The following is a 27141-nucleotide window of genomic DNA, read 5'->3' on the forward strand; positions in this document are numbered from 1 at the left end:
ATGCAGTATGGCCTCAAATTAGTCTTGCTACTATAAAAAGCTAATTCCGTTGCTGGTCATCTTTATACCTTCTGGTTCCGGCAGCAGCTCTGCTTAGCTTCTTCCTAGGCTACTTCTGCTTACAGATGCGCAGCGTTGTAAAGCCGCAGCTCCCTCTCCTGGTTTGCAGGCACTTTGCCGTGAAGAGCCTGGCTATCTGGTTCTCTATGGCCCATCTGGAAGGGCTTAGATGATAGCTGTCTGAGAACTATTCTGCAATTCACCTTAATCAGAATCAGGACTATGTTCCTACCTACTTCTGCTCTGCCAAAGCAGCTTTGATGCTCTTTAATCTCACTTCTTTAGGATGGATCAGGTCCTCTGTCTTGCTCTGCCTTTGAGGCCAGATGACAGGTTAGATTAGGACATGGGCATGCTCCTCCCAAATTCTGTTCATCTTCAAAGCCTTAGCTTTACCTGTAGTATATGTAAATCCATCTCTCTGATCTCTCCATGCCCTGAGCTTCTGTGGATTTCTGCTCTGCAGCACTTTCCTCTCTCTGTTTAAAATAAAGCTTGTGTCTAGGTTTCAGCTCTATTTACAAGGGTTACTTGACTGTGACCAGCACAGCCCACTTTTGCTTCCTATCCTCTTTACCTGGGCAAACTCAAGGCTGCTGCTGCTGAGTTTATGGGCGTGACAACATTTTGCACCTTCCAGGGGGAGCTGACAATTCAAATGAGGAAAACCAAACAACAGGACCCCTTCCAGAAGCAGGCTTCCAGCTGTACTGTTGTTTAATGAAGAACAGAACCAGTCCTTAGTGGGTTCATTTTTCTAACATTTTGTGAAGACTGCTAGTGTCTCCAACTGCACACAATTAAGACCTTCATTTTACATCCTACCTGAAACACTGATGGTCCAAGCTCCTCTGCTGTAGCAAAAGTAGTTTCCTCTGCAGCAGATGTGGAAAGGTTGACACTTCCTAGCGGATGGATGTGAACTTTGTCATGAAAAACAAGGTGTTTGTTGTGCTCTGTACAGAGCAAGGAGCGTAAGCACTTCTTTGCCCTACTTAGAATTAAACCAAGGCATGAACATCAGCTATCACATGTATATTTTAAGTACCTAGAATAGCTTTAAAAAAAAATTCAAAAACACTAGCCTCACACTTATTAGCGAACAAACACTTTTATCTCCACCAACCTTTCAAATTAAATGCAAGACTGGAAGTATAAGGCTTTTATTTAAAGGAACACAAATTTCCTGAACATCCAAAAAAACATTAAACAGTTTCCCAGACCCCCCGACTAACACTGGCTTGAGCATTAAGTCCTTTAAAATAAAAAACATATTGCTCCTTTTATTGAAATGACAGCTAACGCTCCTATACTGCCAAAAGGTAGCTGTAGCCGTTTAAACCATTTACCACATTTTCAGTGTGTAAATCCAAGGGCTTCCCTTGCATAATTTTCCTCTCTCCAGAAATTAAAAAACTAAATATAAACAAGATCTTGTATACATTAAGGGCAGAAGCCAACGTCTCCTAATGTTACGGGTACGGTATCGCTCGTGGAGGCGCATGAGGCCACGAGTAGCTGACTGGCTGGTAGTGAAAGTCTACGTAAGCTTGACTTGACGATCCGTGCTCCTTCCAGAACAATGGTTCTTCAAAAAGCAGTGGTGGCAGTAGAGACCATTCCTCGGTTCAGAGAAGAACTGCCCTGGCTTGGTGGAGCTACCGGCAGCGGAGGGGGCTGGGTGTGAAAGTAACATCACGTTAAGAACTTCCCGCAGATCTTTTCATACTCCCCGTCTCGAGTGAACTTCTGCAGCAGGTCCAAGGCCTGTTGCCGCAGTTCCGTACTCACGTCGCTGTGGCTCTGGGAGTGGATGTGAAGGAACACCAGGCTGCACTCCAGCACATCTGGGAATGGGAAGGCCTGTGAAAAGAAAAAAAAAGCACCATGTTGTGTTTGTGCTGGGAACTGGAAATGCTAGGGTGGAGACCAGAGACCACGGCCCTCTCTGGAAATGAGGCCTAGACTGGCATAAGGCATGAGCAAGCCAAGTCTGGATGCAATACTACTCATTCCCTCTTCCAGTGTGCACTGGATTTATGTCCAGCCAACTTCCCTCCCTCCCTCCCAAGCATGTACCCTGCCTCACAACTGCCATCTTCTGTGGAAGGACCCCAAGGGGCACAAAATGGGCAAGACAAATGGCTTTGGCGTGTTGGTTTCTTTAGGGGATCCATTTTACTGCTCACGATCCAGTTTCATCTCTACAGTCCCAGCCCCTCTCCCGGCAAGGGAAGCCGCTGGTAACTGCTTCCCCACACGCACTTTCTAGAGGGTAGTGCAAACAGTACTACCAAAACCAAGCTACCCTTAACCAACCGGACTTTCACTGTAATCTGCATTATGAACAGGGTGAGCTGCTATGTGGTTTTGGGGTGGCTGTGAATAGTTTTTTCCAGCCGCCATGCAATATTAATGGTCTCTAAAGTTACATAAGCAGGCGTCTACTGAGTCACAAAGCCACGCTTCTGTCCTTGTGTCTCCAAGCAGCGAAGCAAGGAACATTTGAGCAAGCCCTCATTCAGGCTGCTGATTCCCCGTGCAGAGAAATCAAGAAGCCCTTAACTTGCAGTGCTGGCACAGAAATGACAGCAGGAGAGGGATTTTATAGGACGTGGATACCTATGAGAGCAAGAACTGGGTGCAGTAACCCAGGCAGTGCCTACCAGTCCTGCAACTCTTAGCTGCAAAGCCACCTCCTTCCAAAACCATTTTAACCTTACCTTTAGACTGTCTGGAAATTCTGCCAGTTGCTGCTTGGCCTCTGCCAGCTGCTTTGACAGCTCAGGAAGGGAAACCGGTTCCTTTGCTGCTGCTTTACTGTCAAGAGAACGTTAATGGAAAGGTCATGAACACTGGCTTTGCGCAAGCCCATGCATACTCTCCCAACCAGCTGAGCAGAGTAGGTAGAAGAACCAGAGCCAGAATTTCACCCCCGTGACCCTTACCTTGCAAAGGTGACTAGAAACCAACTATCAACAGAGAAACAGAAACTCCTCTGTCCAGCCTGCCTCTTCCCCCTCCCCTCCAAATGCTCTGTATGAAGGAGGCACAATCAGAGCATTAGCTATTACCCTAAGGCTATTTATTCTTCTACAGGAAATGAGTGTGGTGGAGTCAGAATTCAGGGCTGATGGTAACCAGTTGGTTGACTGGTTGAAGTTTTTACAATGGGGTTTGCAGGCCTGGGGAAGCCAAGCTGGACACTAGGGCACGCCTGTGCTGAACAGCAGCTTTGCTCTCCATCTGTCAAGTAAGAAAGCAGCAGCTGTCTTAACCCTACTCCAGGATGGTGGAAACTTACCCTGGGCTCTGGCTGCCTGGAGGGATGGGCTTGTCCGACTCACTCTCGGGGCTGGGCTGCAGCTTGCTCTCCTGCAAGCTGTTTCTTTGATGCTGGCGGATCATGTCCGCCAGAGTGTCCTGGATCTTGGCAATGTCTTTCTGGGTGTTCTGCAAAGCAGCAATCTCTTCAGAAAGGAGCACTTTACATCTATTCACTTTCAGCTGCCTCTCTGTTCGATCCCCTGAGTCAGCTGCACAGGGCCCAGGGCAGGAAGCAGGCATGCTGGGGGGATGTTCTTCCAGCTCAGGTGCCATTCCTTCCGCAAAGATGCCCGAGACAGCATTCTGTTCAGGAGCTGCCTGCTCACTAGGGCAAGACACAGACTCTGGCACCATCTGTTTGGAGATGGGGGAGTCTGTGGGCAGGTTCCACCACAGATCATACAGCTGTCCGTAAGCCAGGAAGCCTTCTAAACTCTTGTGAGCTGCCATGCTCCGACAGCTCGTGCTGTCCAGTTTGTGCCTCAGGTCATCGCAGCCTGGCAGGGGAGGGGAGGAGGAAAGATGGGTTGTAAAAGGATTTCCAGAAGCCACACATGCCACTGCCCAACACAGCAATATTCTGCAAAGTTGTGTGTGAGGGCAGGATCCCAGAGTCCAACAGCACTTGGCTGTGTAGTGCAGGGGAGCAGGGAAGAGCCCATCACCAGCGACCTCCAGCCTTCTGAAACCGACCCCCACGCAGAACCAGAACTACCACAGCAGATCACACTGAGGGGCTATCCAGCCCAAGGTCTATCACAAGTAACTAACACTGGTGCAAGACACCCAGCAGAGCACAACTCGGTTTGAGCAGGGGTTTCTTCCGAGCCCCAGGCGGGCAGTGGAGCAAGTAGGGTGGATCCTGCCAGTACAGCGTTCTACCCCAGCTAGTGAGACTGAATGCTCTCACTGTCCATGGGAACATCTTGAACCCTATTAAAACCTCCCAGAACCTAGCTGAGGGGATTAGGGGTTATCCAGCAGTTCCCATGCAAAAGGTCACGGCCCCAAATGGCATTAGCAGCATTTAGTGAGCCCTCGGAGAAATCCAATTATAGCAGCAGGGTGCAGCCTGGAGGTGGGGCTGAGAGGCAACCAGAAACGGCGCTAGGAAAAGAGTTCAGGAACCGTGCACACGCAACTGCTAGCACAGAGCAAACAAAGGAGGAGGTTTACCTTCGGGAAGGAGGAGGCTGCAGATTTCTTGCAGAAGAGTGAAGTTGCCAGCATCACAGCTGCGGGTCACGGCACTGAGAAGAGCTGTCACTGCCTCCTCCCACGAAGCAGTCTGGTAGCTCAGCACTGCCAGGGTCAGATCGTGGGCGATGTGGAAGAGCAGCTACACGGGGCACCACAAATCACTGTCAGCAGCTTAGCCTGGGAGCCCTTTGTGCCTCATGGCAATCTGCAGTGCCAAACCCAGGAGCTTCCCCCAAAACACACTACTTAACTACTGCTACAAGCTACACGGCTGATTTCAGCTGAGGGGATGAAGGCTCTTCAGACTGGAGCATCATTATAGGCTTCTTACAGGCTTGCACAATGGTCAGTGTGAGCCCAGTCTGCTAGAAGGCCTTGGCCAATACATCTCAGCAACGCTAACGTCAGCTATTATGCCAGTTTTTGTCCCAAGCAGGGATGGCTGGGCCACACTGCATAGCTGCCAACTGCTAATCACCTGCTAATACGCTCACCAAAACTCATTTTTCATTCAGAGTGAGTGCAGGGCACCTGAAAATGGCTATGGCTGTTACCCCAGACAACTATGCAAATCCAGCCCCATTCACACCTGCAGCAAGGGCCAACTAGGGCACAGAACCAGGATAAATTACCTGCTTGGGATGGGTGTTGGTGGTAGCGGGAGGATACAAAATACCATGCAGCTGCTCCCACATGGTCCTGGCCTGATCCACGGTGCTCACTCCAAACACGCTCTGCCACACCTCAGTCACCATCTCAAGGAAGGAGTCTTTGTCCCTCACATCCCAGCTGTGGTAACAGGGCAGGGAGGAGCTCTTCCGCTCAGCTAGATTTCTTTCACTGAGGCACTTGCAAAGCAGTTCATGAAGGCAAAAAACTAGCCTCTGTCCCTGCAAACAGAAAGAGAACACTGAGCTGTGTCTAGAGCAGGGAGAGGAACCTTTAGTGACACAAACAGATAAAACAGAAACCCTTCCCTCAAAGACTCAGGTGTCACTTGTTGTGGACTGCTCCATGTACAGCTGCTGCAGGCTGACAGTCATGGATCCACAGGACATAAAGCCAGAAGAAGCCTGACCTCCAGCAGAACAGAATTCCACCCGCTCGCTCCCAGCTCAAACCCAGCACGCTTGGCACGACTACAGTGTATGCTTTTGGGTAGATCTGCAACCACATATTCTTTCTCCTGATAATCCCTGCTCAGGTACAGCCATGCCTCAACTCCCTCTAAAACCCACAGTTTAGGAGCCAGTTTAACAGTGACAAATCCTCCTTAAGGAAAGGCAAAAATGCTCCACTTTTCCACCCCTGCATGCTGGCTTCGCTCTCCTTCCCAGCCCATCCTGTTAAGACTTCACTATATGCCATCTAATAAGTACAGGTTCCAAACTGCATCTCACGTTGGCCAAGTTCCACCCTCGCTCACAACACTGTAGAAATAAACCTCTAGCTTAGCATTTCAATCAGTGAGCACCTCGGACAGAGTTTCCAGGCAGCTCGCAGCAATATCTGTTGGTGGTTCTAATACAGGCCATCTCACGTGGTTCACGAGCGGTGTGTTGCTAGAGAAGGGGGAGGCAGACTCACCAGTAGGCTTCCCTGCCGCTGAAGGACCTCCTGTGCTCCAACCCAGTTCCTGGCAGACACCAACTCCTGGGCACATCTGAGAGATAACGTGGTTGACAGATCCTTCTCCCCAGCTCTCAGAGCGAGCTCCGCAGCAGCTTTTAGGGATGCCACATCCCCTTTTTTTGCCAGCACTTTCACTGCATCATAGGAAGATGCAGCTCCCAGGTAACTAGAGAAAAGAAAAGCAAGTTAGCGTCGCCTTAGACCCAAGGGCTCCTATTTTACATTTTAACAGGCTCCGCCCAACACCGCAGACAGAGTGAAATACATTTCCCACGGCTTCATTCAGAGAGCTGCTGTTACTGATCCTTTTCAAAAGATCTATGATGAACAGATGGCAGCTGATCTGAAGCGGTGCTGCAAAAAGAGCCTGCAAACCCATAACCTCCTGTAGAGCTCTGGGATTCTTGATGGGAAGTGGCTCATGGCATGGACCCCAAACGTCACTGAGATAAGAAATGAAATCAGCAACATTAGCTCTGCGCACCCCTAGCATTCCTCTCTGGGGGTGCCAGTTACATCCTTCCCTGGCGTTCACTCTTCAGTGAGCGCCGAGCTGAAATCAGCACCAACTGACAAAGCTGGTAGGTTGACACCCACCCATCCCGGAGCCTGGCCAACATTTTCCTGAAGCGAGTAGTGATTTGAGGTGCCTCGGTTTCAGGATATCCATGGAAAAGTCCAGAAATGGAAGAAAAACAGCTTGGTGATTTGGATGCTAGTCAGAGGCTCAGCAAACTTGGGTTCTTTTCCCATTCAGACACAAGAGGCAATCAGTCTCTGCTTCTCTGTTCAGTGTTGTGAGGATCCAGACAGTGAGGCACTCAGATATCATTGGAATAAAGTCTACAAGGAACTTCAGACAGATGGGGGTGGGAAGGGCACAGTTCCTCTGGGTTAAACCTTCTAAAAAAACCCTCCAGTTTGCTCCAGTTCTTAGTCATTCTATTCTGAACAGTCTTCATGAGGGAAACCAAGAGCACTCTGTCTTTTCTGAAGATAGCAGTGACCCTTTCCTGCCAACACTTACCATTTGGCTGCCATGGAATAATGGCCATCTTCCTCCAAGTTCGCTGCCCAGGTGGTGTAGAGATCCTTCAGGACTGGATCTTCTGGACGCAGCCTGGCCTTGGCAATTACAATTGCTTCCCTGAAGTTATGTAAGAGGAACCAAAATAAAATGTTACTGGGTCACCTACAAACAGGCCCACTGCTCCTGCAGAAGTCTCTCATGGGTTTCAAAAGAAAACAGACAGGGTTTCAGAAGAAAATGTGCCTTGGTTTGTCAGAGGCGACAGCTTTGATTAAATCTGGAATCTCACCTCCAGCAGCTGCAAATAAATACCTGATGTTCCCAAGCAAGCCAAAAAAACACAACTGTACCTGGCCAGCTATGCAAGGCAGTGGGAAAATTCTTATTTACTAGCATTTGTCATGTGTACAGTAGCTAACAACTATGGAAATAGTCCTGTTCACTGCTGAGCAGTCAGCAGGTAGGTCCACACTGCAGCCAAAGGTATAACTGCAGCTTGCACAGGCGTGTCTAAATTAGCTTCCAGCTAGCTAGTAACTACAGTGCAGTGACTGTGGCAACACATAGCTCAGCCTGTCCTGGCTCATCCAAGTATTTGTCTAGGGTCCCAAGAAGGCCTTGCAGCCTGCACTGAACCCCAGGCTGTTGCCACTACAGTACCTGCACTAGCTAAGTCGGGTACATCTGCCTGAGCTGCAGTCATATCTTTAACTGCAGACAGGACACACCCTGAAAAGGGGACAAAATCCAGGCATTTAAAAGGAAGAGCAAGCCAATCAGTTTCAGGTTGTGCTCTGGTCCCTGGATCTTTCAATCTGCAAATGCATCAGGTGAAAGGCCAATATGAACCAAGGGAAAAGCCTCTTGCCTCACTATCTGGAGAAGCAGTGATTAAGCATAAAGGAAGGCTGAATGTATGCCACAGAAAGAAATTACTGTAACTGGAAGGGGCTGGAGAAAATGCATGTATTCCTAAAGGGAGGTAGGTAAATAGATGCAGACAGAAGTGCAATTGGACCTAAGTGGACTGGTTCTCTGTAAACTCTGGTAGAGTCTACAACTTGCACACTGCAGGACTATGCCAGATCACCAGAACCAAGAGAGACATCAGACTATTTTGGTTGCTCCCACTTATCTGCACAAAAACATCAGAAACGTAAGGAATGCAAGTGACCTGTACGAATGGTTCGCTTTCAGCAGCTCCACAGCCTCGTACACCTTGTGGATTGAAAGGAGATGCGAGGCAGCCTTGATGTACTGTTCTTGGAAGCACAGTTGTTTTGCATAGGCTTCTACCGTCCACACCCAGGCCTGATATCCAGCTAGAATACAAAACGTAGCATAGCTAAAGGATAAGGACTTGCAACCAGGAGATTCTCTGAGGCTTACACCTGAACACAGCAACTTCTTCCACACACAGCCCTTTTCTGCTTCTTTATTAAGCAATGGGCTAGGGCAATATTTTGATACACAAGGAAGCCCTGGCTGGGATGATGTAATTGGGGATGGTCTTGCTTTGTGCAGGAGGTTGGATTAGATGTGACCTCCTGAGGTCCCTTCCAATCCTCATGTCCTATGATTCTATGAACCAAGGGCCTGGGCAGCACTCCCAAATGTATTTAAGCAAACAGCAAATGACCAAAAGGGCTGTAACATGTTACAGGAATGTTTGTTTTTGTGCTTAGAAACAGATGACAGCTCATATGAGTCAAAAAGGAATTTGCTCATCTTTCTTCCCTCCCAGCCCACCCCATCTATTTATGAGAGTGCTTACATTTGCTTCTCTGTCACTGTCTCAGCATGTGTGTTTTGTATCCAAGTACTGTTATGGCATTGTTACAAGCAGCCTGGGGAGAGCTGAGCAGGTCCTATCTGGCAACTCATCCCACTTGCTTATCCCTGTAAGCAGAACCAACATACCCATGGGTGAGATGGCCACCAGCTGGTCCGTTAGCTCCCCACGCTCAGCAGCTGACTGGAGGGTGCCCTTCAGGTCTCCTTTCCACAACATGAGCTGCTGAAACAACTCTGGGTGCCCATTCTCCAAGTGGTTTCTTCCTGTTTGTAACAAATAAGCCTCCTGGTTAGGTGCCAGTGCAACTGCAGTAACCACGTACCCCAAGGTAAAATGCCCAGGCAAGAGCGAGCTCAAGCAGGAATAAAGCAGTGTGCTGCAGGCCAGAGACTGACAGCACTGTCAGCTCAAAAGACGCAAGCTGGACATCTTTCATGCACCACCCCTGGCTCCAGCCAGCCCTCTCAGCAGCTCACTTTAATATGCATTAAGCTCACAAACTAGATTTCTACATCTCTCCCCATTTGTTTTTCTTGGATGGAGGATAAAGAAAGCAGATATGCCATCAGGACTGAGTCACCGCTCCACTTACCTTCCACCTCCAGCATCTTGTACAGAGCAGCTCTGTCTGCAAACAGCCCCAGATGGACATGATCTGAGTCAGGAACCAAGTCTTTCCCCAGATTTCCTAAAGAGAAGAGAGAGAAAAGGCTGGTTTGACAGCAGCATGTAGGGTGGAAATGAAAGAAACCTGCAAATCCATTGTACAGTTACAGTCTACTTTATCAAACAGCTGACAGCCTCTGCTCCCAGCCCCATACACTAGATCTAAATAGAGAAGTGGTGTTACTGTGAGGGTCTGTCTGATCACCAGGTTAGAGCAAAATGCTACAATAAGAACATCTATGCAAAACCAAAATGTACCGAGCACTTTTCTTTGTACCCCCTGTGTCTAAGGAAGACTACCATGGGAATACAGCAGTCTCCTTTCCTGCCCAGATCCTCAAACCACAGTTCCAACTTAGCACTCATCCATTGCTGTGAACCAGATGCATGCTTGGATTTGCAGATTCATTGTGCTCTGCTACACATAAGACCTGAAATGCAGGCACAAAAGCAGCTGCTTCCCTGCCTCGGACAGTTTAGGCTCCCAGTCAGAACAGGTCTAGTACTGGCAAGGTATTTCATTTCCTTTGCCTTAAACAGCTGGCAGTGTGGTGATAAGGGCAGGGGTTGTGGAAAGTATAAACCAGAGTTTAGCTACCAATCTCAGACACAGGCCACAACTTTCATTAACAAATGCCTCAAGTCCCACCCCCAGATCCATGTTCAGGTGTTTCACAACAAGGGTCCAACAGCCATTCCTGAAAGTCTGAACTGAAATGTTCAGAGTGGGGTGCCCTTGTTGGGCAGCAGGAGAAAGCTGCAGCCAAAGCATGTTTCTGGTACCTTTGGCGTTCAGACACGTAGCCAGCATCAAGCAGTCCTGGTGTAATTCATCCTTTGATCTATGATCCAGAGAGGTGCTGACAGGCAGAAGGGAGCGAGGCTTTCTTTTCTTCAGAGAGGTATCAGGAGCTGAAAAGTCACTTGCATTTTAGTGGCTGTTACATAGCGCACGCTGGCCACGATGTCTAGTGCTGCAAGCATCTCTTTCAGGCTAACACTGCCTTTTGGACAGCGCTCACAATGCACAGACCAAACATTTTTCTACCTATCTTGTTTAAACTGAAGGTAGCAGCTTTAAGGCATATGAATCATTAAGCACATGCTAGACAACCATTTAACTGACAGGGCAACATGACAGCTCTGGCTGGTCCCCTTCACCTACCATGGGCGTGTTGTCACACTTGTGCATGAAATGGACTGACCTGGTTTCTCTTTAGGTTGTTCCTTCTTCATTGGGGTGGCTCTATGGTTCATGAAAGGTTTCATCAGGTCAGGGACAGAGGCAGCAGATGGATGCAAGGGAACTTCTTTGGCAACTGTAGGATTTAATGAAAAGAGGAAATAAAGTCATGGGGGAACCCAGGACAGGATGCATAAAAGTCTTGACTTGGAGGTCTAGTAGCAATCAGTGCTTCTGTGGGCACCTTTAACGTCTTGCAGGTTGAACTATCAGGACATGTGGGGGAATCCTAAAAAGCGGTTCTAAGTTGTGCTAGGTCCAAATCAGATCATGACCAATCACCGCAACAGCCAGGTTATAATCACTTTGTCTTCTGCAACTGCATCCAAGTGCAGCTGAGAAACTGGCCCAGGGTGTCACTCAGATCCATATTCCAAGAGGCCAATGGAAATATGAAACAGCTCCCCATGCTCAGAATGCACCATCACTCTTTCAAGGAAAGGCAGTAAGTGAGAAGGTATCGGGATCGGGCTACCCAAAGAGCCCTGCAGCAGCAGATTAAAACTAGGGATGTTTCATGCCCAGGAACTCGGTAACTGAGCTGTTCAAACTAGAGCTTCTGCAGGGAAACTAAGATAAGCTCAAGGTTGGTGACTACCTGTTGGTGAGACTCTGTCTGACAGCTCCTGCTCCTGGGCTTCCTTTTCAGCCTCATGGTCTGACATTTCATTCTCATCCAACGCGCACTCCTTTATGCTTTCGTCGCCATTTACTGCCTCATTCACATCCTGCTTTGCTGGACTCTTTCCCACCAGCTTTTTCTTCTTTTTGGCTTTGAGTTTGGGTTGAAAGCTCCTTTTCTTCTCCAGCTCTATGCCTTTTTTTCCTGGGAAGATTGCAACATGGATTTCAGAGAGAACAATGTGGTTGGAGGTTAGCCTACTAGCTTCCTGCCACTGGAGAGTCAAGTTCACATTTTAGTTTAAACTACCTAGTCTAGAGCACTGGAAGTATTCACTGCAGCCCTGTCCAATCCTGCAAGCAGAGTATTTGCTTAAGCTCTAGCGGGCAGATTTGAACTTAGAACAAGTATTATCCCAGAGCGTTTGATTAGTGCCCCCAGCCAACTCTTCAGCAATGAATCCTCCATAACACACACTGACCTTTTGGGGGGTGGCTGTGCTCTTGCTTTGAGACGAGCCATTTGTGCACACAAAAGTCATCTCCCCCTGTATACACTGAATCTGGATCCACTGGGGACCACTGAACACAGAGCAGCCGGCCCCGATGCCCTCGGTAATTGGACAGAGGCTCCTCCTTCAGAACATCCCACACCTGAAAACAAACAGCCCTTTAGAGAAATCACAGAGCTAAAGCTGTAATGCTGCGCAAGCTGCTCTTCACTAGGCACTAGAGCAGGGGTGGGCAAAATGTGGCCCAGGGGCCGGATGTGGCCCGCCAGGCCATTCAATCCAGCCCACGGGGCCCCTAAAAGTTTATAAAATAAATATTTATCTGCCCTGGGCTGCCTGTCATATGGCCCTTGATGGCTTGCCAAAACTCAGTCAGCGGCCCTCTGCCCAAAATAATTGCCCGCCCCTGCACTAGAGCTTTACACTCAGAGAATTCACAGGCTAGATAACTTCAAGGACAAGCAGCATGGAATGGAAATTTCCATTTTCAACCAGCTCTGCCTTCCTACTTGCCCCAGCACTCTGCGAGCTTCCCTATTCTGCACAATTACTTCACTTCCTGGTGTGTTATCCCAATGTAATTCCAACCGTTGCTATTTCATGTTCCCATCAAACTTAAACGCATATCCTGGCTAAAGAAGCAAGAGACCCGTCACCTTACAACTCCCCTCCTACAAGCTACTACAATTCCCAAGAACATTCTCTTCTCTGAACTAAAGCAGCACATGGTTTCCCTTTAGAAACAGACACTCAAGAGAAAGATAGAAGAACAGTGGTTGAACACCCTGCTACCAGATTTCTACTGTGGAGTTTGCAGCAACACCCAAGTTCAGCTGGCAAAAACCTACCCTTGGATCCCTATACCTTGCCATTAATTTGATTTAAAAATCTACAGAAGGGAGAATTTGAAACCAAAAGGAACACAGCAAGAAGTAAACCCAGAACAATACCTGTGCAGTGCCATCGTAGCAAGCGGATACCAGCCTCCCTTCATGGTGTGGACTCCAAGACAGACTTGTGATTTTAGCAGTGTGTCCCGCCAGAGTGCGAAAAGGCTCCGTTATTGTTGGAGGAGTTTCTGGAGGGCTCTCTGAGAGAAAAAAAAGAGAGGGGTTGGGTAAGGCTGGGTGGACAACGCATGCCATTTCACTCATAATGGATATTAAATTAGGCCACATTTTCTGGTAGGGGGCCATGCCTGCATTAAGTCTGCCATGGTCAGATTTGCACATGCAAATATAGATGAGTAACTACACAGACACCAGAGTCATTGCACACTGAAAGCTTGGCTCAAATCAAACTGCCTGTAGCTATGTCTTATTAGCTCCCTGTGATGAGCACTCTGGGAGAAGGTGAGCACAAAGGACTACCAACAAAATCAGTTTCTTTCAGCTGGCTCCATTCACATACGCTGGACTCCATTCCAGCATCTCACAGATTCAATTCCTTCTCACTCCATACTCAAGGCATTTTCCCTGTGCAGGAACTGAAGTAGTTCTTAGTTTCTTTTCACATGCATCTAACAGCACTGAGAAATATGTAGGCTTTTCCTGTGGGGAAATTTCTCCTAGATTAATTTGCTCACAGATTTCTCTGCTTGCATTTTCTTTGCATTTCGAGGTTGGAATGTCAGGTAATCTCTTTAGAGAGCAGAAACATGCAAGTGCCCCCTCCTACCAGAGAAGTCTGACCCTCCCATAAGTCTTACTACTAACATCAAACCTTATGCTGGCCTGGGAATGATCCCCTATGAAATACAAGGTGCTTCTTCCCACCCTTGTAGCCCCCAACATTCCCAAGCCCTGCTGACACAAAAAAGTAACTCCCCTCACCCAGCATAATTATTCTTACAAGAGTGGACAGAGACAACAGCCTACTCCTTCAGCATCATGGGGTGAAAGACAGTAGGGGAGAGACTTTGAAAAGCCTAGGGAAAGAAAAAGGCTGAACCAGAAAAGAAGCAGCTGTGGTCACCTATGATGCTCTTCAGGTTTTGCACATAAATGACAGCATTGGTTGAACCCGAGGCAATCAAGTAGCTCAGCTCTGGCTGGGTCCCATGCTCATGGTGCCAGCAAATGGCATTAATCAGTTTATGATGCTGCTGGATGGTACAGAGCAGTTTCAAGTTTGGAGCCTGAAATATTTCAATTGATCTGAAATTTAAAAATAAAGCGTCAGACATCTGTGGATCAGTGAGAACTGCTCCGCTTTTAGTACTTCCCACCCAAACAGAAATGTCATTGTATAAAGGGTCTGAACGTTGAACACAAGCAAGAATGGTTTGATACATTGTGGCTCCCTGATACAGGTGAACCTGAATTTGGCTCATATTCTGGCTTTAGGACCCCTGTTTTCACTTGTGGGCAGTTGTCAAAATCACTATACAACCCAGTATGAAGGACTGTCTGTGCTCATGAGAGGCTCAGTACAGGGATAGTTAGCATGCAGCATGTTTTACTGAGATGCACTGGCAGCGGCACTGTGCTGAAAGAACTTCCTGCAGCATACCCGACTCTGGGCTGGGCTAACTGTTTTACTAACATGAACATGAGCCAACACCTTGATAGGGCTGAAGGTCAAGAGATAAACCAGGGCAGCACAAGATACCTCTTCATAGTTGGTCGGGTCAGAAGGGACCTGAGCAGATCATCAAGTCCGACCCCCTGCCATGGCAGGAAAAAGTACTGGGGTCAAATGACCCTGGCAAGGTGTTCATCTAACCTCTTAAAGATCCCCAGGGTAGGAGCCAGCACCACTTCGCTTGGAAGTTGGTTCCAGGTCCTAGCCGCCCTGACTGAAGTAACGCCTCCTGATGTCTCGTCTGAATCTACCCTCTGTCAGCTTGTGGCCATTATTTCTAGTCACTCCTGGTAGTGCTCGGGGGAACAGGGACTCCCCCAATGCCTGCTGGTCCCCCCTGACTAGTTTGTAACAGGCCACTAGATCCCCCTCAGCCTTCTCTTGTGGAGGCTGAACAGGTTCAGGTCCCGTAGCCTCTCCTCGTAGGGCCTGCCCTGCTGCCCCCTGACCATGCGAGTGGCCTCCTCTGGACCCTCTCCATATTGTCCACATCCCTCCTGAAGTGCGGCACCCAGAACTGGATGCAGTACTCCAACTGCAGCCTGACCAGTGCCGCGCAGAGGGGGAGGATCACCTTCTTGGACCTGCTTGAGATGCATCTGTGGATGCATGACAAGGTGCGGTTGGCCTTCCTGACCGCGTCCCCACAGTCGGCCCACATTCATTTTGGCATCAATAATGATTCCAAGATTCTTTTCTGCCTCTGCACTGACGAGAAGGGAGTTCCCAGCCTGTAGGTGTGCTGCTGGTTCTTCCTCCCCAGGTGCAGCACCTTGCACTTGTCAGTGTTGAAACCCATCCTGTTCTCATCTGACTATCCCTGTAACCTGCCCAGGTACAACTGCAGCCTATTCCTCCCTTCTAGCGTGCCCACATCCCCCCACATCTTAGTGTCATCTGTGAATTTGAACAAGGTGCTTTTTACACCCCCGTCCAAGTCGCTGATGAAGATGTTGAACAGTGCAGGTCCAAGGACCAAGCCCTGGGGGACCCCACTGCCCGCATCCCTCCAGGTCAAAAATGACCCATCCACCACCACTCTCTGGGTGCGGCCCTCCAGCCAGGTAGCGACCCATCTGACTGTCTAGGTGTCGACGCCACAGTCCCCCAGTTTTTTAATGAGAATGGGGTGAGAGACGGTGTCGAAGGCCTTCCTGAAGTCCAGAAAGGCTACATTCACTGCTACCCCTGCGTCTAAGGATTTTGTGAGCTGGCCATAGAAGGCCACCAGGTTGGTCTGACAGAGGACCTGCCTCTAGTGAACCCATGTTGGTTGCCCCTAAGCATAACCTCCCCTGCCGGCCCCTCGTGGACATGCACCTCTGCCTCACTTTGCTTACTCTAGCTGTTGATTGTTTAGTCAGCATTAACCTGTATGTTTTAAACTTACCCATCCTCATTACCAAGTGCCAAGATTTTGCCATCTGGTTTCCAGCTGATCTCAGCGCGAGCAGGCATTTTGTGCTGGAGAAAGTAAACACAGAACTATTATCAGTAACTCCCACAAACCTGTGACTCTTTCCTCCATAAATCCAACAGAGCAAGCCCAGCAATCAGACTGGGAGTCTGCAGTTAGACAACATCTAGAAAAGGAGAGTCACCACCAACGTCCAATGAGCAGACCACTTTGCATAGGTAAGGGGCCAGCCTAAGTGGGAGAAAAAAAAAGCTTTTTGTCTTCTTTTTTTTTTTTTTAAAGGTGGGTCAATTACTGGAGAAAACAGTGACTATGGGGGATGGGTTGAATCATCAGATCAAAATCTCACTTTGGGATCTGGGTACTTAGCTCCTCAGGCTCCTTGGAAAAATAAAGCCTTTGTGCAAAAACTTCGGCTGATGTAAAATCACTGTAGCTACCCTGATTTATAATAGTTGAGGATGTGGGCTGATGTGCTCACTTCTCTCTTTTAGAGGAGGAACAACTGGTCAGACATGGGATTAGGGGTAGCTCATTACCACAGCCTACTGTGCACTAGCAGTGGTATGATAGAAACTGGGTTTCCCCAGGAACGTTGAGTACATTTCTTGCAACACTTCATTTAAAAAAATAGAAAGCAGGGCGTATTTGAGAAGGGGGAGTTTAGTGTCCAGAGCAGCAGCCCCCAAACAGTGGGCCGCTGACCACTGGTGGTTTGGTTTGTGAGACCTGGGTAAGTGGTCAGCTGCTGATCCACAGACTGCACCACAAACCTACAAGGAAGTTCAATGCGGAAAAGTAAGAGTAAGTTGTGGTCTGTGTATAGGAGCCAGCATTCCCTGCTCCAGATTTTAGTCCCACTTCTGTGGTGTCAGACTCTTTGCCTCAGTTTCCTGATCAGAAGAGTGGTATAACTGATACTTGGTTATCCGATTTAAAGTGGGCACTGCAAATTTTAATTCACATCTCAATTACAATGCTTTTCATCTTCTGAGTATATAAACAGGAGCTTTAGAAAGGTAAGTACATCTGTGAAAGCCATATGCTCTCTTAGCTGAACTTGCCTGGGTAAATAAATTGCAGAACAAAATGCAGTTTTACTGCAAGAGATTCATAGATTCATAAATGTTAGGGTCAGAAGGGACCTCAATAGATCATCGAGTCCGACCCCCTGCATAGGCAGGAAAGAGTGCTGGGTCTAGATGACCCCAGCTAGATGCTTATCTAACCTCCTCTTGAAGACCCCCAGGGTAGGGGAGAGCACCACCTCCCTTAGGAGCCCGTTCCAGACCTTGGCCACTCGAACCGTGAAGAAGTTCTTCCTAACATTCAATCCAAATCTGCTCTCTGCTAGCTTGTGGCCATTATTTCTTGTAAGCCCTGGGGGCGCCTTACCAATTCCCTTCTGTGCCCCCGTGATGAACTTATAGGTAGCCACAAGGTCGCCTCTCAACCTTCTCTTGCGGAGGCTGAAAAGATCCAGTTTCTCTAGTCTCTCCTCGTAGGGCTTGGTCTGCAGGCCCTTGACCATACGAGCGGCCCTTCTCTGGACCCTCTCCAGGTTATCCGCATCCCTCTTGAAGTGCGGCGCCCAGAATTGCACGCAGTACTCCAACTGCGGTCTGACCAGCGCCCGATAGAGGGGAAGTATCACCTCCTTGGACCTATTATCGTGCATCAGCAGATGCATGATAAAGTGCCATTGGCTTTTCTGATGGCTTCGTCACACTGCCGGCTCATGTTCATCTTGGAGTCCACTAGGACTCCACGATCCCTTTCCACTTCCGTGCCACCCAGCAGGTCATTCCCTAGGCTGTAGGTGTGCTGGACATTTTTCCTCCCTAGGTGCAGCACTTTGCATTTCATCTGTCTGGTCTTACTGGAAGATGAGAACTCCTTCAGGGACATGTATTTGTGCAAGTCAAAGTGCCCAGATGCTTTGAACGTTTCTAAAGTACTTCTCAGAAGATGGAGTTTTTCAGATGCTTTGTTTTACAGAATCCCAGTGGAACTGAAAAATGTGCAATTTCAACATCACTCACCCATATATAATTATACTCACTTTGATCGAGTTAGTGTCTTTGATTACTTTATTTATGTCGGTTGCTTCTCCATTAAGCTTCCAAGGGTTGTGCTGCAACACGATACCTTCTCCAGCACAGCTGTACAATGTTAGAGAGGGCTTGTCACCATCACCTCCTATACAGCAGGAAAAACAAAATAGAGATATTTTCTCCAGCAAAAATATATACAGTAAGTCATGCAAGGTGCATAGGATTTGGCAGCAGGTGATTTACGACCCAAGCCTGGCTGGCTGCATCACCAACAGTTAAAAAGGAAAAAACTACCCAGCAACATGGCGCTCCCTCATCCGAGAAGGACTGATAATCCATCTCCATGGCATCCACATCCTCTGCAAATGAAATGACTTCTCATTTACTACGAGGCAGTTCCAGGACTCACCGAAAGACAGGGGAGGAACTGGAGGCCCCCAGGCTAACGTATACACAGTCTTCTTGTGATAGGTGCTGGAGATTTGAGGAGGCTTGTTCTTGGTGCTGGGCAGGAAGAGGAGGGCAGAGGAGCAAATGAGTCAGATTTCTGTGAAATGCACATTCACCAGACATCTCAAGGACAGAGAAAGCTCAATGCAAAGGTGCCACAAGGGAAGCTAGATAAGCAGCACAAAATACCAGCAAGCAGAAATCTACCCTTGCAGCACACTTCAACGCTTCCCCCTCTGTACCGTTTGCTATAGTTGTGGTATTTGCAGGGCTTTTCTTATATGCCACATTTCCACATTGCTCTCTATGCTCTGAAAAGTCTTGCTTCCAGCTGGAATTGCCCATACCCAGTTAACACCCACTGGCAGTATATGGTTGGACAGTCTGAGCAAAATGACTGGGAGGCAGTAGGCACACCAGAGAGACTGGGTACGATGGACACATACCCAGAACCCAGCCAACTGCACCGGATAGTGACTTGATTTAATCCTGCTCTCTATGCTTGCCTAAATCACAAGGGTAATACAACAGGGAAAAGAGACTCTGTCACAACCCGCACCAGCAAGGGCCCTACTTTAAGCCTCAGAAGCAACACTGGGCATGTCTACACATTCGTTACTGCATGTTTGCTAATGCACATTAAAATTTAGCACCTCCATTGTGAGGTACTAAAAAAAAGGCATATTAGCCTATTTTAATGAGCATTAGCGAAAGCACATGGTTATTTCATGACACTTTAATCTGCATAAAAATAGGATAATGTGCATTAAAGTGCACGTGTAGACATGTCTACTGACTACTGTTATCTAATAATAGACTCATAGAGGTAGGACTGGGAAAAATGTCTAAAGGTCATCTGGTCCAACCCTCTAACAGAGGCAGGATCATCCCTAAGAATGCATGGGATAGAGAAATGTATAAATGATCACAGCAAATGAAGCATTAATTTAACTTCAAAACTGCTCGTTTGCTTACCAAGCTTCCATTTGCCCTACTACTGAAGCTATAATTTGTTCATTGAGACACTAATTCACCTGCAAGCTAGTTTCTTACCTGCCGGAGTAGGTGTCATATATACCAACTTTTCCATCGTCTGTTCCAAAGGCTAAACAGCCTTCCTTAGTCAGGTGCCAGGATAACTGCACACAAATCAGTAAAAAGTGGTCACACAACTGCACAAGTCCATGGGTAATTTGCTTACCGTTGTGTGTTCCTTTCAGATACTGCCCAGAAAGAAAAACCTTTTAACTGGGGAGCTAGTACTGTGCCTTGCGCACCAACCTTTTGCCACCATTTATATGCATCTCTTGGATTACCACAAATATCTAAGGCTCTTTCCTGATAAAAATGGACTGGGAAAACAGGGACAGAGAAGTCGAAAGGCTGTGTGTTATACCAACCTTCTAAAATAATATAGTAAAAAAAGGACGTTACTGTGAAACATGGCAAGAATAGATGATATCAGGGATGGATAGATAATGCTTCTTGTCATCGCTGACAGGGAATGGGGATTTTAAGTAAGCGGTGGTTGAACTATACCCACAATTGTCCAAGCCTGTTTCTATACAGGCTGTCCAAGGAAAACCTAGGGGCAGAGGCAGAGAATCATAACAGGTGGAAAAAATGAACAGAAATATGTTGCATAAATTAATCTTCGGACATTTTGCCTACATGTAACATTGGTATTTCTGGCTGTGACAGTCCAGAACTCTGCCACCAGACAGTAAGAAATATGCTATTACAAATGAACACAGTACATATGAACACAGGTAATGTACTGATTTTATGTACCCACTAATGAGAGAAAATGTTCTCCAGAAGAGAGAAGCAAACAATACAAGGCTTAAAACAAACAAAACACAGAAAAAAGGGAACTAGAAGTACACTCACAGCTGTGACCTTGGCTTTGATGCCCTGCCAGTATGTTTTCACATCATAGGTGTTGCTTATGGACAGAGTATTCCACACCCGGATCATGCTGTCCCCAACCCCTATGGCCAGGCAGCCAGTGTCCACAGGGGAGAAGGCTAGGCTGTAGACAAACCCTCCAAGAGATGGCACAGTCCAGCAACAGTCTAGTGTTGCTAGGTCCCAACACTTCACCTGGAGAAGTGGGGAAACAAGAAGAAAATAGCAAATTACTGATTCAATTACAATACTGAAAACAGGAACAAGACAAGGCAGAAAGGTTCAAGACCAGACCAAGGATGACATCCCCACTCACAGGCAAACACATTCAAGAAGTGTCCTTGAATTAGGCAAGAGGGTATGTGTGTTCATTAAAAGATGAACCTCATTCTCCCAGCCTTGGAAACATCCCTGCAAATGGAAAGTATCTAGCACCTTCAAGTGAAAAAAAGCCCCACATCTCCTTTGATTATTTTACTGTGCTCTACAGCTAATGCTAGTGGTAATATGTGTGTGGTTTTACCAAGGAAATCTGGGGTTTGTTCAAAAAAGTATACGGGGAGGGAAGAGATGGACAGCTCTCACTATGAATCATTTGAGTCCAGAGGGAGAAATTCATTCACTTTGTTGTAATAAAAGTCTGAGCTCATAAACCAACACAAATGTACAAAACCTGCCACAGTTCAGTACAATTTCTAAACAACACTGCCGTAAAACTCCTGCTATAAACCCATCGTAGGAGAAGAATTTATGGTCGCAGAAGGCAGACTGATTCAGTTGAAACAAATGGACTCAGATATTTCTATTCTGTTTTAAGACAACTGGTTCTTACATCTCTGTCCATTGAAATGGAAAAGAGCAACTCTCGGCCCTGCACTCGAAGCGAGCACAGATTGAACACGATCCGCGAGTGATTTTGCCCTTCGGAAGATCCTAAAAGTGTCCACTTGCGTTTTCCCGATTGGGCCAAATCCCACAGCAGCAGTTCACCTCTGCAAAAGGAAAGTATGCATGTTAGGTTCCCCTGCACAAGGAATACATTACACACACACACTCATGCACAACCATGGCAAACCAAAATCAGTTGGGCTTGCATGGCTTTCCCCCACCCAGAACTGGACAAACAAGTACGCAGTGCATAATATTACTTAACACTGTGATGTATCCATTTAGGTTCCAGGATAAATCCCCAAACCAAAGAACTTGTAGTCTTACAAAGTTTTACCCAGGATACAATGCCAAAATCCTGGCCCTTTGACCAGTTCCACTACTTGCCTGGGTGAAGGGCTTTTATTCAGCTGGCTAGCAACTAAAACCCCCAAAGCTATAGAACATACACAAGCTAGTAAACCCTACTCACCCAAAGCAGCTGGACATGAGCTCCATGGGATGGTCACTTGGCCAGTGAACAGTCAGCCAAATACGCTCTTTAACAGCAGGATCAACTGCCCCACTTCTTCTCTTCACAGAGGGCAACTTCAGAGTAATCACCCCTAGAGAACCAGCAGAGATTCATACAATGTGGCCACTGAGCATATGTCAATCCTCACAGAGGATAATATGCCCTGTAACACAAAGCCTTAAATGCAATCTCTAGTGCTCCTGCTCTTAAATCACATAAATGCAGTACTGGAAGGGACCTTAAGAGATCAGTTACTCCATCCTCCTAGGCTGAGGCCAGATAAATATACCTACAGTATCCCTGACAGATATTTTCTTAACCTGTTCTTAAAGCCTCCCATGAAGAAGATTCCATGATCTAAGTAACCTGTTTGAGTCCGTCATTACCTTCCCAGAAAGTTCTTCCTAATATGTAACCTAAATCACCTTTGCTGTAAAATTAAGCTGATTTCTTCTCTACTCCAGCAAATAACTGATCACTATTTGAATAAGTCTTCCAGTATGGAAAAACTTGCTATAATGTCCTTCATCAGTCTTCCCTTTTTAAAACTAAACAAATCCAATTCTCTCAACTTTTCCTCCCAAGTCTTGTTTTCTAAAGTCCTTACCATTCTTGCTGCCCTCCTTTGGATTCTTGCCAATATGACTACATTTTTCTTTAACTACACTGCCCAAAAGTGGGTGTACTACTCTGATGGAAGTCTCAACAGCAACGAAGAGAATGAAATAATTATCTTATGTCTTGCATATGGCCACATCTGTTCAGTCATCCCAGAATGCCGTCTGCATTGCTAAGTCACCGGGCTACTACACAGAAAGCATGCTTAAGACATACCGTCCATGCATAGTACCACTATTGCCTTAGAGAAATGTTTTGGCTCACCTCTGCCTCTAGCACAGCTCCAGATCCGGATGGTCTGATCTTTGCTTCCTGAAGCCAGGTAACAACCTTTTGCTACAGCTGCCTCCTGTGTTAGCTCCCCATTTGGAACCTCACCTGCTTTCAAGAGAAATATCAAATGGTGTTAAAACAATGGTAAAACACTTGGGAAATACAAAGCACAAATAAAAAGCAAAGATGATGAAGTTCAGCTATGCTGCCCAAAGAACAGATTTTTCTGTAAAGCAGACTGAGTTTATTTTAAATCAGACTGAATCCCAGACTGCCTCAGACTCCTATTTTTATTAATGAAACAAGGAACTGATTTGGTTACAAGGAATTACTCGGAGTCCCCTAATAGTTTGTGTGTACCTTGAAGCTCTTCTTGCCAACTATATAATCCTTCTTCATTGGGCACAGGACACCATGCCAAGGAGTGTATTTCATCATCATGACCTCTCAGGCGATGAACAATTTCTTTTTTCCTGCTGATGTCAATTATAACCACCATGCCATCCTTGTAACTAAAAACAAGCAGTTAGACAGTGATGAAAAAATGCTTAAGAGTCTCATAACAATGATACTGAACTGGCATATAGTGACTTTTGTTAGCAAAGTGCTTTGCCAAGAAGGTAAGCATCACTATCCCCATCTTACGCATGGAGAGAGACATGACCAAGGTCATCCATGAAGCTAGAGGCCAAGTTGGGAAGATCCCAGGTACATGGAGTTCCACAATGCTCTATGCACTAGGACATACTGCCTCTTGCATGCATGGGTCAGATCCTCAGCTGGTGTAAACTAACATACCTCCAGGAGTAATGCAACATACGAGACAATGATCCCCCAAGGATCAACACTACTGACCTTGGGGAACTTAAAAAGCAAGGGATCTTTTGTTCAGAAAGATTTAATTTCTTTTCCTAAAATTAATTTCATGCCCTCCCCTGTCCTGTGTTAGCTTTCCCTCCACATAATCTTGTCTTAGATTGCCAAGTATCCATCACAATGGATCCAGCATAAAGCAGGAACAGGTGCTGTGCATCAAGAGGGCTGGAACTGCAGTAGGCAGCAAAAGCCTCATGAAGCTATGGGGAGTGGCACAAAAAGAAAACCATACAAACCATCGGTTTGTGGAACTGTTTAGGTCAAAGCCACAGAGTCAGCAAACACAGTTATCTTGTTACCTCCAGCTCTGTTCCCAACACCCAGTCACTTACATGAGTTGTAGCCTGACAGTCAGCCCAGATTCACATACTGCTATAAACTTTCTAAGACCAGTGAGTCTGTGAGATCCGGCATTTCTGGGTTACTACAAGACTTCTCCATTATACAACAGAAAGCCGATAAGTAGGTTGTTCATTTAGGTTCTTCTTTTTCCCTCCTGCCACTCTAGCCAACGAGAACTAGCCAAATTCCTAAACCACCACCACCATTTCTGAAAGAATAGCCTTAAAATTATGCTGCAATGAAAACACACACACACCATCTACCTTGCAGCATAAGAAAAGGGAGCAACATAATTAACACTTACCCAATAGCTACCAGATTCTCCTGGTGAGGGGAACACGTGAGGCAGAAGATGGTCCTAGGCTCAGGGAAGAACTGTTGGCTGTCATTTCTGTTATGCCAATAACAAACGATGATGCCTCTCTCATCACCAGACACAACCAGATCTTTCACAAGGGGTGACCAATGCAAGGCTGAGATTGTATTCTGAAAATGCAGATTAACCAGGGCATGACAAAGTCTTGTCTCTAGCCCCATATTAGGCAGAGATGAACCGTGAAACAATACTAAATGAGGCAGCTAAAGTGGTAGGAGTTTTATCCTCGGTTAAGATAACTAAAGGCATTAATGTTTACATACGGAGCAAGATCGGGAAAGTCACTGCTGTAGCTGTCAAAGATCTGCCAGGAAATTAAGATTGCAAAGGGATCCACACACAATTGCTTACCAGGATGTCCTCCACACTAAATGTTTTTTCCCAAACCAACCAACCAACAAACAGAAAACCTTCACTGATTTAACTGACATGGATTTTAAAATTAGTTTAATGAAACTGGTGTAGATCCCTACATGGATCTTCTTATTTGGTCCCAGCATGTATTTCTGCCCCCTGTTTAGCTAATAAAAGCTTTGGGAAAACGCTTGTTCTAGTGGTTTTCCTACAGCCACACGGACCTGGTTATTGGCTACTATACCTGATGGAGCGTATGCTCAGTTACAAGAGACAGAGTCTGAGTATCCCAGATTTTCACGGTTCCATCATCTGAGCTGCTCGCGCAGAGGTTGGTCTGATCAGGGAAATGACAAAAGGTAAATCCAGAAACCCTTTCTGTATGACCGATGAGCTCTCCTAGGTTTGAAATACAAAAAGAGGAAACATTCACAGACCGAATTCTTGGTGAGAAACTGCTGTCCTTTCCCCATCTCTGAACGAGTACTCTTTCTACAAACTACCCGATACAAAAGATTCAATATTATGCATTGCAACATCCACTAACAAACAACTGGGGTAAAAGTGGCTGGAAGCAGGAGAATCACACACTCATCCCTGCATGTCCCACACTCCACAGAAAACAAAAGTGTGGACAAAATGAATAGGAAACAGTTATTCACCAACTCCCGGAATACTAAAATAAGGGGACAGCCACTGAAATGAGCAGGAGACAGGCAAAAAACTAATAAGAGAAAATGCTTTCTTATGCAGTGGACAGTTAATTAGTGGAACTCCCTGCCACAGGACATTGTAGAGGCAGATAGTTCAGCCAGGGTGAAAAGGGACAGGACAATTTCATGCATGAGATCCATTAATAGCTATGAAACAGAAAAGTCAGGGATGCCACCGTTGACACCCTTGAACCTTCCTTTTTCATGTGCTTCTCACAAGGTACTTGCTGAATTAACAGAGGATGGTGCATGCGAGGGAGGGTATAACAGGGTAGACCACTCTGGATCAGCGGTTCTCAGACCCCTTGTTAGGCTCAAAGACTCTGTTAGAAAATGCCAGCTCTTGGCTTTCATTTGCTTTTCGACTCCTGAAAAACAACGGGGCGATTCTTTTGTTCCAAGGAACCGCAGAAGCGCAGAGCAGGGCAGGACGCTTTTAACACGACGGATTCCCATCTGCCATCTCCGCGGTTAATCTGTGAATCGCAGCGCACAGCATCCTAGAGCCGTGGGGCTGCAAGGGAGCTCTAGGGGTCACATCTAGTCCAACCCCTGCTCGAGGCAGGATCGGCTCTATCCAAACCGTTCCCCACCTATCTAACCTCTTAGTGAAACTACCATCGACCCGGACACAACATGGACATCACACCTGAACCTGCCACAGGGAAAGCAGCCAACGTCCTGCTCCTATAAAAGGCTGTTAACACATGGTTAAAAGATCTCAGGTAAAGGCCGACTACAGGGGAAAGCAAAATCCTGCATAGTTCATACCAATCTGACTGGGGGGGGGGGGGGGGATTCCTCCCTGCCCCCAACGCAGCACTGGTCTGACACCGAGTGGAGGGAAAGGATCCGCTAGCCAGGACCCTCCGGGTCGAGTCCCAGCAGGAGCACGGCCACAGATCCCCAGCCTGGGCTGCGGCCAACACCGAGGGCGTGTCTACACATGCATTAGTCCGTCTTTCCTAATGCGCATTAAACTTAGAACCTCGGAGCGTTTATACACGTGCCCCCCACCGTCGGGGGGGGGGGGGGGGGGAAACGCTTTAATTAGAGGGGCTCTAAATAAAGCTCCCGGAGCATCTTGTGCATCAGCATCCCCTTTGGTTCAAAATGGCAGCGGGGACGCTGTATCTAAAGACGGCTGAACGAGCTTTAGCTCAAACGCCCACGTGCTAAATAAAGCACACGCACACGAGGCTGCCCGAACACGCGGTAGCAAAAACACTGCTTTTTTTTTGAGCCAGGCTCGATGCTGCGCGGCCTGTTTTGCTCCTCAGCGGCGCGTCGGCACGTCCCCTCACGCGACGCTTTAACGGGCACGTGTGTAAGACTGACGGCTTTAAAATGGTATTTAAAGGTTTGGGTTTTTTTTACGGTTACGGGTATAAACGCGCCCCTGGGGCCTCTGATGGAGGCTTAACACGTGGCGGGGGGGAAGCAGCGCCTGTTGCGGGGCAGGATGCTCCCTCGTGCTGCCCCGGGGCCGGGATCGCGGGGTTGGTACCGTGGAAGGCGGGCTGGGCGCCGACCCGCAGCAGGTAGACGCTGTTCCGGGCCGCGAAGCCGAAGAGCCGCGCGCCGGCGCTCGCGTCGCTGCAGCGGCTGAGGTACCAGTTGGGCGAGGCGGGCAGGAGCCGCTCCGCCGCCATCGCGTGCCCGCGGCTCTGCCGTTGCCCGGCGCTGCTG

The 27141-nt window shown here is 47.4% G+C and overlaps 1 protein-coding gene across 3 annotated transcripts; it reads right to left on the bottom strand.

The window, feature by feature from the left end:
- Nucleotides 1-1207: 1207 nt before the first annotated feature.
- GEMIN5 (gem nuclear organelle associated protein 5) lies at nt 1208-27141 on the bottom strand. 3 transcript variants are annotated; one of them, XM_019475982.2, is made up of 29 exons: nt 26960-27141; nt 24984-25138; nt 24314-24495; nt 23152-23303; nt 22783-22899; nt 21859-21991; nt 21331-21490; nt 20481-20693; nt 19644-19729; nt 18550-18644; nt 18149-18285; nt 16060-16133; nt 14061-14242; nt 13037-13176; nt 12057-12228; nt 11552-11779; nt 10916-11029; nt 10494-10622; nt 9637-9732; nt 9170-9307; nt 8424-8571; nt 7247-7366; nt 6175-6385; nt 5220-5477; nt 4564-4726; nt 3365-3884; nt 2784-2880; nt 1852-1923; nt 1208-1737 (listed from the first exon to the last, which is right to left on the bottom strand). In XM_019475982.2, the coding sequence occupies exons 1-29, from the start codon at nt 27102-27104 to the stop codon at nt 1651-1653; spliced, it is 4524 nt and encodes a 1507-aa protein (XP_019331527.2). In that variant the 5' UTR covers nt 27105-27141; the 3' UTR covers nt 1208-1650. The 3 variants fall into 3 exon arrangements, with proteins under 3 accessions (XP_019331527.2, XP_014465677.2, XP_014465671.2); XM_014610191.3 differs by having other exon boundaries at nt 1646-1923; nt 22783-22896; nt 26960-27140; XM_014610185.3 differs by having other exon boundaries at nt 1646-1923; nt 26960-27140.

The sequence above is a fragment of the Alligator mississippiensis genome, chromosome 9 (genome assembly GCF_030867095.1).
Source record: "Alligator mississippiensis isolate rAllMis1 chromosome 9, rAllMis1, whole genome shotgun sequence".
In the NCBI taxonomy this organism is placed as follows: domain Eukaryota; kingdom Metazoa; phylum Chordata; order Crocodylia; family Alligatoridae; genus Alligator; species Alligator mississippiensis.

Bases quoted from the DNA above. Each gene is read 5' to 3' on its own strand.
- GEMIN5 (XM_014610185.3), bottom strand. From the start codon at position 27,104: ATGGCGGCGGAGCGGCTCCTGCCCGCCTCGCCCAACTGGTACCTCAGC. The intron at 14,243-16,059 runs GTAAGTTTAAAA...TTTAAATTTCAG, and splicing joins GCACTTGGTAATGAGGATGG to ATCAATTGAAATATTTCAGG. The intron at 2,881-3,364 runs GTAAGTTTCCAC...TTCTCTTGACAG, and splicing joins CCAGGCAGCCAGAGCCCAGG to TAAAGCAGCAGCAAAGGAAC.